Source organism: Motacilla alba, chromosome 4 (genome assembly GCF_015832195.1).
Source record: "Motacilla alba alba isolate MOTALB_02 chromosome 4, Motacilla_alba_V1.0_pri, whole genome shotgun sequence".
In the NCBI taxonomy this organism is placed as follows: domain Eukaryota; kingdom Metazoa; phylum Chordata; class Aves; order Passeriformes; family Motacillidae; genus Motacilla; species Motacilla alba.
This window is the reverse complement of record NC_052019.1, coordinates 27,289,285-27,300,591: the sequence shown is the minus strand read 5'-3', so window position 1 is coordinate 27,300,591 and position 11,307 is coordinate 27,289,285. Positions and strand designations below refer to the sequence as shown.

Below are 11,307 nucleotides of genomic sequence, written 5' to 3'. Positions count from 1 at the left end.
CACCACTGAAGACATCAAGAGCAGGACATGAGTTTTCTCCTTCTTACTAAATCATCCTGGATAATTAACACCAATTAGCATCAGTGAAAACTACTGACTTAATTACAAACAGTATTAATAGGTAAGTAACAAAATCCTTCTCATTCCTGTAACTGCCAAAGACCTAGAAAGTAAAATGTATAGGTATATATAAAAGAAAGTAAAATGTATATTCATGGTGCACCCACCATGAATACAGTTCCCTGCATGGCTGAGAAACCTCAAGTGATACAAGTATTTTTAGGTAGTTCTGAATTGGTGTTCTAAGGTGGCTTTATTCAATAAATTTAATACATAATATATGATACAATATTTTCAGTTAACACAATATTCTTTGTAATTTTTAAGTGGAACAATCTTGTTGCAAACTAGATAAAATCTAAGAAAAAAATATTTTTTTCCTCATGTAATTTAATATGTTGTTTGCACCTTAGAGATGCTTGTAATGTTAGCTGGTAATCACAGGTTTTTACTGGATGTTAGGCAAGCAGAACAGGACCTTTAGGATGTGCAGCAATGCATCCTCCCATTTCTAGTGCTCTGTAGAATTCTTAATAATACACACCATGTCACCCTGCTGGCATGTAATTATTCATACATATTCATACAGAAAACTGTATGTTCCTAACTGCCTCTTACTTCAAAGCCTAAGTTTGAAATGCACCTCTGCTAAATACACCAGATATTTTCGAGATTAGTTCTCACTTCATTTACCTAATATGTATGTCACAACATAAAGTCCTGTGTCACCTCTCCAACAGCTTGAGCTTAACTGTGTGAATGATTCCATGTGTTCCTCTGAGCTTTTAAAACCAAAATATGAAAAACATCTCCAGCTATGATTCAAAAGTTTGAATATAAAACTTTGAGATTTTTTAAATGTTTAAAGTATTTTAATACTTTTTAAAAAATTTTTCTCTTCACTTTTCATTAAATATGGGGATATTTAAAATGCAATTTCACACAAAGGTTAAACAAAGGGAGATTCATAGAAACAGTAATAAAGAATAACTGATACATATTTTTTATTAAGAAAAGGTACAGTAAACAAAATGCATTCACAAATAGGTAATCAATACTTTTAAATACCATAAAGAATAACCTGAAAACAGAAAACACTTGTTAGAAATCCAAACATAGGAAATCATCATGAGTAGAAAACATACACTGGCTCAGCATTTTTAACACAGTTGGGGATGTTATTCTATGTTAGCTCACATTAAGATGAATAAACTTCTCCAATTATATGAGATAAGCAAACAAATACAATAGAAAAATGGAAACAAGAGATTGTCAAATCAATACTCATTTCCTTCTTTTAATTATTATGTTTCAAAAAAAGTAACAAAGCTTAGCCAGGCTTGATACAAAACCTGTCAAACAGCCAGAAAAAGTCAGTCACTCCTGCCAGTTGGGAAGCAGAATTTTGCAAAGTTGATCACTTCACCCGTTCTCAGAGGTTTCAAAGGTAATCAGTGATTTGAAGAAAACAGAGGTAAAATACAAGTATTCATAATTTATAAAAAACCCCATCCTTCTAACAAGGTAATACTTCAGCTACTCAAGTACTGGTTATTCCTTGGTGGTCACATTTCTGTGGAGAAAGAAAAGATGTCAAAATAAAGGCAACTATTATATTTCACTAATTAATATTAGAATAAAAAGTAGTAATTAGCTTTAGTCTCCTCAGATGGTCTTCTGTTATTCCCAAATATCAACTATTAGCATATTACTTAATACTCTACACCACTGCCCCATTACTAAAATGATTTACAAAAGTAATAGTGAGATGAGGAGGAAGAAAAAATTTCTTGAGGAGATGAAATCAGGTCAGAGAGAGACAGCTGTGACACTACAGAACAGTAATTACAGAGTACACTTTACTCTGGTAAGCTCCCAAGAAGGAATAAACAAGAAGGATGAAAGATGGTAACAGCACTGCTGAGATCACTCTACTGTAATTGATACATTTAAAAGGCAAGATATGCATAACAACTGCATGTGAATTCAGTTGTTAAAAACCACGTTCTTTAAAAATACACACCATGAAAATGGGGTATTTTCTGGTAAGATATGGTACAGAGCTGACATTGTTAAAACTATGGGTTAGAAATATTAGATAAAAATAGTGCACTACATGGAATCCTCTGAGCATAGCAACTGGACTTTTTATTGCTCTCAGGACTCACTGTAAAGCAAGGAAGACTAAAGACATTACTCTAGTGATGATACTCATTCTCAGAAATATATAATCTGTCATCACCTCAGTCAAAATGTCATTTTGCAACATAACAGGGTATGCCTAGGGGCTCACCAGTAAAGCAAAAGGCATATCTGCTGTTTCATTCCCACTGTCAGTATCTCATTTGCTACAGTTTCCACTTTTTGCTTTGCCCAAAAATTCGCAGAAGAGAAAAATTGCTGACAATGTGGGTTCATGCCAGGCTGAGCTCAGTTCTCAAGAAACCTGTGTTTTTGTTAACAAAAGTAAGCTTAGAACAAGCCATGTGTATTTACCAGCAAAAATAAACTTTAAAATCTGTTATTTAGATTTATGAGCTGTCACAGCACACATATTTCCTACAACAATCACTCTTTATCTCTTCCTGTCCTTCCCCTTTTCACTACAATTTAATATTCAACATAGGACAGGTGGGATATACAGTCAATAATCAGGTCTGTAACACATAACTGGCATCACCTAAACCAACAATGATCTCTAAAAGAACAAATATGACAGTGAAAATGAATAGGTAAGAGGCCAATTTTGATTTCTTTTTTATGGACTATAGTGATCATGATCTTAGACATCCATAGATTCAAGCACTAACAATGAAAAAATACACTCATTATTTTTATGCACTTGTTTTGGAGACAGTTTCATCTAGTGTAGGGTTCAAATGCATTTTAGTTGGACTCTTCTCTGGAGTATCTTTCTTTCATTGCTGTACTCGGGAGAATTTCATGGCATTCCTCTTAATATGAACCATTCATTGTTTGGAGATAACTATTAACAATAATAAACTGGTAAAGTATATTTGGATATAATAAATGGTAGTAATATGCAGGAAAGATATATTTGAAAGTTGTCAGGTGGTGCAAGGCCATTAAGAAAAAGAGGAATGAGAATCCATTATATTATATGGTCTTTGGAGAGCACTTTGCATTTATTGGTTGCAATCAATATTTTATAGTAGGAGAGACAGCAAAAGCAGAACTTAGAAACATCTGAAGCGTGTAACAATTTCATATACTCACAAATGTATTATTTAGAAACAGCTTAAACCTGACTCTTAAATAGAGAAGACTTGCCAAACTCAAACCTCTTACTTTTCAGCTGCTGCCTGATCAGCTGCTCTCGCAGCGCTGCGCTCCGGAGAACGCGAGGGCGACCTCAGCGTGGAGCTGAGCGGAGGCGAGGCGCGCAGCGAGGACGTGGAGAGGCCGTGCCGACGCATCTCCTGGATCGCGCGCTCCCTGCCAACACACAGCAGCCTCAGCTACAGCACCTTGGCACTGCACCATGGTAAAGGAACATAACAGAACCTTGAAAAAAGTCCCGCTTTCTTGTAAAGCTCCTCCATTCTATTTCTTGAGAAGGGATTTTTTTTTATTTTTAAAGGCAGTGGTAAACTCACAAAATTTATGAAGAAATTCAGAAACTGTAAAATATTTTTTCTTTAAGCAGTTTTCAAGATGAAAATATTAGATTTTGTAGGACAAGAGGAACAGTTTTCCATAAAAGTTCCTCACTATTCAAAAAAGCAACAGTTTTAAAAGTGAGAAAGAAGAAATAAGGAGGGAGAGTCAACTCACTGAAAAACCAGCATCTTACCGTTCAAATCGCTCAGTTGTCAGTTTCCTTTTTAAAACATCAGTATCAGTCTGCATCTGTGCAACTTTACTTCGAAGCATGGAAACCTCTCTATTATTGCTGCTTCTAAAAAAAAATCACGACAAGCAACAAAGTTTTCTTTGAACAAGGTCAGCTAGGAACTTAGAGAATTTAGAGAAAGAGAAAACAAAAACAGATACTGAACATGTTGTTTCGCAGACTAAATCAAAGACAAATTAGATGCAGCAAGAACTAAATGAATGCAACAGAATGTTTCTGGAAGAACCTAAGGTGAGAATGAAGCAAGAACTTGGCAAGCCTCTCACTACATCCAGACTACATCACGCTCTTTTTCAGACAAAGGTAAACACAAACATGCTTGATAAAAACAGACAAAACAATTAAATAATTAGTTTATTGCTTTACTGTTCTGTTGCAATTTGAGATAGTCTTTGTGTAAAAAAAGAAAAAAAAGGCAGAAAATAGCCACAAAAATTTACAAACTTAACAGACAATGGCTTCAGCAAAAATTTTATCAAGTAGACTGGAACTAACTGACTAGCCATGAACACAACTCAACCAAATAGAAGTAAAGCAAATATCGGACCAGCAAAACTCAGAGTCTGAAAGCTTATTAACTACACCCTTGGTATTTGTGCCCAACTGTTTCAAGTGCAAGAATCAAAATTAAAAGGAGCCTTGAAAATCTTCAGTGACATGATTAATACACCTCTTAGTAAATCATCAGCTTGGCTTATTCAATGCTTGGTTGCAAAATACCATCAATTACATAATAAAGGAAGAAAAATAAATTGTTGCATGTAAAATAAGTTGTCTAAGCAAGAATGTAAACAGCTATGTCATTCCATACAGTCTTCAAAGCTACTGTGAGGTGGAGTGCTCAAAAGTCTCTTCTGGAGAAGCAAAGTTGTACTAGTTTATTGCTAAAGCACTGGACTGGAGTTCTGAAAAATAAGTTCCACTCCCAGCTCAGTCACAGACTTCCTGTCTGGCAACCACTGGTCTTTGACTCCAGGAAGACGAAAACTACTCAAGAGATTTGTTCCAAATAAAGCCGCAGAATATTTTTTCCCATGTTCCCTATTCATCAGTAAAATCCCTAGAGTGGTATCTCGATCCAGTATGTTGAGAACAGATGCAGAAGACAAGACATCTTGATGATATTTTATATGTCCTTCAAAGACAGGCATATGCTTTCAGGATGGAGGTAAGAATTCAGGGCCCAATAACATTATCATAAAATAAAGAAAGAAAGCAAACAGTTTGTGAGTTCTGAGGTTAGTCCATGTCAATGACATTTAAACAAAATTAAGAGCATTAAGTAAATCACTCCAAAATTTAGAAATATTTTGAAACCCCTTATGCACAGTAATCATCATATAAGTTTACATGATGGTACACAATTTGCAGAGGACATCCATCTCTGATTTCACAGTAGACACACATAGCTCTCAACAAGTAGTTTAGCTATTCCATATTCTCTGTTTATTTCATTCTTTAATCACTCTAGAGCATCAAGACCTCATTTACTGTACTATCACCCATGCAGTACTCAAAGTAACAACTACTTATTCTTTTCACTACCATAATTACAGCACTGGATAACTTCACAAGTTAAACTTAATTCTGAGAATCCTTCTAAAGTCAGAGGTTGCGGCAGTGCAATTTTCTAAATAAAGAGGAAGGACGGATACTATAAAATAAAAACTTTAAATAATGTTCAAAAATATTGGCACATGATTTTTGTCCTTTAGAGCTGAAATTCTGCCAAGTCACATGAATTTCTGTCTTTTGCAAGACACAAATAATTGTCACATATTTCAGTCACAGCTGTGAGCATTTAAAAGTTCCTCCTGCTCATTAGACTGCAACTACTACATACCAAAATGAAGTATATACAACTAGTTCTCACACCTGAAACTTGCCTAGTAACATGCAGAACCCTTGAGATAAACAGTGGAAAGCAATTCTACAGAATGTTCTCCAAGAGAACATTTTCCTTCTTCCTGCAAATACCTCACCCTATTAACACTGCAAGTATTGACATTTACAAAAAACAAATGAACCCTACAATGTGTGCAAAAGAAAAATAGTGGAAAAAATTACTATGTACATAGTTAAACATTTTTATAATGTTTGTACATGAAGTAACTGGATTAAATTTAATTTTAAAAATTCAATTTAATTGAAATATTCCTTTCCTTTTGATTTCTTTTTGTTTGGTTGGTTGGTTTTTTTGATTTTGTTGGTTTGTGTTTTTTTCTAACTTCCACATTGAACTCTGTAATCAGGACATTCTATAAGGTTATGTTTGTTGTATGCAATTAACATTTTTTCCCCAAGTAAACAAAAATCAACAGTACTAAAATATGAAGCAATTAGTTGCACAAGGACAATAATAATGTCATCATCTCCAGATTCACTGAGAATTATTAGTTGAGGTGGACCATCATAAGCCATCACAAGTTGTAGCCTCTACATAAATCAACCAAAAGCATACTTCTTGCACATCTGTGTCACCAAGTTCCAGACAGTTTCAGTGGGCTATATTCTATATCTCATGAGGAGTATTACCTGTTCCATTAACTTCCACAGGTTTCCTTTCTCTGCCTACATTAGTGTTACTAAATGGATGGATTTCCACATCTGAAATTCTGCTTTTATTCTTCACCACCATCTGCACTCAGCTGCTACTCCTCCTTCTTGCTATTTAATGCAGAGCTACCACTAGTTCCTGCTGATGTATCTTGAGGAAAATTTCGCAGACACAAAGCAACTCCCCTCTTAACTTCATTGTTACAAACAGATCAGTCTTTTTTATAGACTAAAAGTTACTGCTTCTTTAGGCAGATCCACAGCAGAAAAAGTTGCTGGCCACATTTAGTGTAGGTTCTGTTAGTTCTGTTTGTATTTCAAAGGAATAATAAGTGACACAGGACTTTTTCCACAGCAGTTAATATCAACAGCAGCGAAAGTTCTTTTGCTTTTTTTAAAGCACTATGACTTCACTATTTATTATGTAAGTGAAAATGTATGTATCATTATGTAATAATGATTTAAGAAATCAAAGCAAGGACAACAGGCATCTCCAGTAGATAAGCAATTCACATTTACCATGAATTTAATATACTTGGGGGTTTTTTTGTGAGCAATCTACACGTTGAAATTTTCTGTAGAAGATGTTTCCTTTGGAACTCCTGTTTAATTTTACTGCTTGCACTAAACTGATGTCCACCAAAGCGCTGATTAATTGAAAGCAATATGAAAGACCTGTAAAGAAACTTTAAGTAAATGATGCCATTAAAAGCCAAAAGACATTACTGCAAAAATCTGCTCAGCCAAACTAAACACCCAGATTTTGTGAATAAGTATTGTCACATAGAAATAGTTCTTTTGCAAACCACATAACACACACACACATTTGTTAAAACTTACAGTTTGCTCTCAGCCAGTGTCAGCTTGTCCTTCAGTAACTGAATTTCGGTATCTTTGTCTTGGGACGTTAACTGATTCTGAAATTCTTTGTCTCTACTAGTAGCCAACAATGTTTCAAGATTCTGAACTGTAAGTCTCTCACTGGATAGCTGCTTTTTCAGTAACTCTCCTTCTGATTTTGTATCTTCTAATTCTCCTAGAACCTAAGGCACAAATTTTATATGTTATTAATATACTAATTTACAAATACAGAGAATTTTATTTTTGTTACAAAAACTGAAATGAACGGAAGTTTCATAAAAAAGAATAGGAAACTGAGCTCACAAAATAATTTAAAGCCTACAATTATTTTAAACTATACTTAATTTATAACTATTCAAGCTGTAAATCTATCAAATGTTTTACTGGGAGCTGCATTACTGAGCGCTGGAAATGTTTAGGTAAGTACCTGGAACATGAATTGGCTTTTAATAGCAGAACTTTGCACAAGTACAAAAATAGTATTTACTATACTTCATCCTATTTGACTAGGTCAGCCCACAATTAGCCTCTTGGCTTTTGCTGAAAATGTAGGAATACTTGTTTTCCTCTTCAGTTCTGTGAATATAAACAAATTATTACTGTTCTCAAGGTCTTGAATGTTACAGTCCCAGAAAGGCTGATCAAGACACTAAATGAAGGCAAAATCAGCTTTAAAGAAAAATGTTCAGAAAATATTAATATTTAGAACTTCTCAAACTATTTCAAAATATTCAATGAATATATATATATATATATATATATATAAAATCTGTCTGTAGTACAGCTAAAACTACACCTGTGCAGTGATATTGAATCAAAAAAACTCCCTCTTTTTGAACAAAACCCACAGCTGCAGATCTGTATATTGTAAAATTTATAATTTATATAAAACCACAAAACTAATGATGTAAATTAACTTACCTTGCTCTAAGAAGCAATTATTTTCTCCAAAACCTATTAAAAGCAAAGGAAGTTACTTTGTTACAGCAAATTAAATTTGCCTTTGCTGCTTACCCTTTCATAATCCATGCTTTTGGACGTCAGCTGTCGAGCTAAAAGTTCTTTGCTAGCCTCAAGTTTCACACAGAGTTCTCTCACAGAAGTGAGGTCTGCCAACACAGAAGCCTTATCCTGATTTTCACGTTTAAGATCCTCTTCCAATCTTGACATATTTTTGGTTATGGAGGAGATCTGAGATTCATATACTTGATGTGCAACAATATGCTAAACAAAACCAAATACGGATACATTTTCAGTGTTAAATTTAAGAGTTTCCTGTTGAATAACTTGGGTTTTTTAACACCTTATTTTCCCTATAAAATTAACTTAATATTCCTTCCCTCTCCCTAAAACATAGCTAAGGGCAACTAATAAACCATCTCTCCAATTTGTAATCACCAACTTGAGTAATTATACAAGTACTATAAAAGGGTGGAACAAGAATTAAAAAGCTTAAACCCCAAACATACGACCTATTTTTTAACTCAGCTTACAATATAGCCTCTAATTCTTTCTGGCTAATTAAAAGTATGGGACAAAATGTAGTCAAATCATCACAATTATGCTCTAGAACTTCTCTTATTGCTTCTAAAATATAAACCTCTGCTTCTAAAATATAAACCTTATGTTCTACAACATTGGTCTAGGATTCAGTATTATGGAATCCTGATTCTGAATTTGGATGTCTATCAGATTTTTACCTTAAGTCCAGCCACCAATGCTTCAAATATTTCATTCAAAGCTTCAAAGAAACATAAAAACTAAGCTTGCAAAATACTCATAAAGCTATATGCAAATGTTCTGAAGCAACTAAAGAAAAGTTTCTTACCCTGTCATAGCAACAGTGATAACCCAACAGAAGAGATCTAGAACTATGAAAATATATGCCATGATTTTAATTTTAGGCAAGCAGGGGTGAAGCGAAGCAAAGCACATCTAAACTCACAGTAACTAATCAGTTACTATTTCAAAAACTCCAGTGTTCATTGAAACATTCACATATAGAAATTATTTTCCATTAAGGTGTTAAAAATCATACATTGACTTTACTAAAAGCACTTAGATGTATCCCACTGTCCTAGATGGAATTTCATTGCACAAGTTATTACCCCTTGAATCTCTTTTTCCAGAAACTCTACTCTCTCTCGAAGATGTCTCCGATCTGTATCTACTGAAAGGAGTTCCAGTCGTATGGAGCTGCTTTCTCCTTCAGCTTGATGGGCCTTCATTTCCCAGCCTTCAGCTTGTGTATGGAGCATCCGGAACTTCTCTAACAATTCTTGGTTTTCTTTTTCCTAATGAAACAGTAAATCACTCTGCAATGATCAACATACCCTCAAGTTGTCTGATCTCATTTCATGCCTATTCCTCACAATATCTATTCTTTTTTCTCCCCCTAGAAAGCAGAACTTCCTTCATTTTCTTAATCCCACTATCCAGCAACTATTAAAATTCATCATGCAAGTCCAAATAGCAAATACAGTTATGGCATTAAGTTTTATTCAAATGGAATTACACTTAGGAGTTGCTAATGAGTTTTAAGGCTCCCAGGAAAGGGGTTATTTTGGATCTCTCTGCATTGTCAAGGGTCACATTACTGAGGCACACTGCATGCTGGCCTTTCCAAGAAATTAAATTTTCAGCTCTTTTAGTTACTTTACTCTTAAAAATATTTGTATTACAGCAGTGCCTGAAGCAATGGCAATCTACTAGAGAATATACACCTAAGGAGTCTATCACAGAGGTACAAAATGCAACCTTTGGTGCTCACCATTTGTGCAGTGATAGAACAAATGTTGCTTGAGAATTTTACTTTGGCCAAGTGTGGATTTTAAGGCAGGGATAAATTTTTCTTATTTACCTCCATTCCCTGCTCATGTAATGTGCAGTGGGATATGAAGGTTAGTAGTATAAATCAGTATAAATCTAATGAGAAAGGCAACTGTTTCTGAAATTCCTTCTGTGTGTCCTGCAGAACTGGGGAAGTGCAGACAGGATCAAGTGGAGCATTAGAAAATAGAAACTTGACACTTAGCAAGTGAACACTGCGCAGAAAAGTAATTCCTTGTCTCCACAGGCATTACCCAGATATTATACTAGAAAAATCCCTGAAATCAAGTGTCACAATACAACATGAATGACGACACGGACACTGCTGCTCTCGAGGTGAACAAAAAAGAGGGACCTTTATTTTCTGACTCCAACATTTATAGTTTTCCAAAAGTGACAGTGGATTGGAGGGTGACAGTGCCACCTCTCTAATGACACTGGACAGACCAAGAGTCCATTCTCTCCTCCTCCATGAAAGAATGCAAAACATAAGTTATTTACAGAATTGTGTGTGAGAAAGTTTGTTAAAAGAATGCAAACATCAGAAGGCTTAGCAAAGTCTTAAAAAATCAGGGTGACAATCAAGCATTCAGAATTGGTTGCTGGCTGTGTATTCTATAGCTTCCTGACCTGAATATCTGGATTATCATTTGCCAAAGATGTAGCTCCGTCTGTAAATGAAGTACTTTGAACACATGATATATTGTAAAATTCTTAAAAATCAAACCTTAAGTATTTTAGATTAATAGTTCTAAGCTAACCTACTAATTACCTTAACTTTTTATCCATGCTTCAGTTTCTACTTGTAAAAAGTGGTTGAATTTACATGTATTCATCTAGACATGCAAGTTGAAGTCAGATCAAAACTTAATTCTTCCCAATTCAAAGTCACATAACAAATCTGCCCGTTCATGTTGTCTTGACCCAAATCCTATTTGTTTTAAATGATTTTAAGTTTTAACTCATGTATATCATGCTTTTGAAACCAAGTATCAGGATAAAGGCCATTTAACCAGAGCACTATTTTAACAGTACTATTTTTACTATTTTATGCAGAACAGATAAATTTATTTTCTTTTCCAAAAGGGCAAAATAACTAAAATCATTGTATAAGCTGCTTGCTTCAA

At 34.5% G+C, this 11,307-nt stretch overlaps 1 protein-coding gene across 8 annotated transcripts in view; it reads right to left on the bottom strand.

Annotated features, from left to right (window-relative positions):
- Positions 1 to 1,004: 1,004 nt before the first annotated feature.
- Positions 1,005 to 11,307, bottom strand: part of CEP135 (centrosomal protein 135) — a 35,434-nt gene continuing 25,131 nt past the window's right edge. For 4 of the 8 annotated variants that reach the window (XM_038135436.1, XM_038135435.1, XM_038135437.1 and 1 more), the window contains 6 exons: positions 9,460 to 9,645; positions 8,366 to 8,575; positions 7,331 to 7,533; positions 3,875 to 3,979; positions 3,370 to 3,516; positions 1,022 to 1,633 (listed from right to left, as the gene is read on the bottom strand). In XM_038135436.1, coding sequence (XP_037991364.1) covers positions 1,612 to 1,633; positions 3,370 to 3,516; positions 3,875 to 3,979; positions 7,331 to 7,533; positions 8,366 to 8,575; positions 9,460 to 9,645 — 873 coding nt within the window. In that variant the 3' untranslated portion in view covers positions 1,022 to 1,611. Of the gene's footprint in view, positions 2,507 to 3,369; positions 3,556 to 3,874; positions 3,980 to 4,020; positions 5,089 to 7,330; positions 7,534 to 8,365; positions 8,576 to 9,459; positions 9,646 to 11,307 lie in introns of those variants that run through there. The other 4 variants (XR_005256750.1, XM_038135439.1, XM_038135440.1 and 1 more) reach the window with 4 other exon arrangements.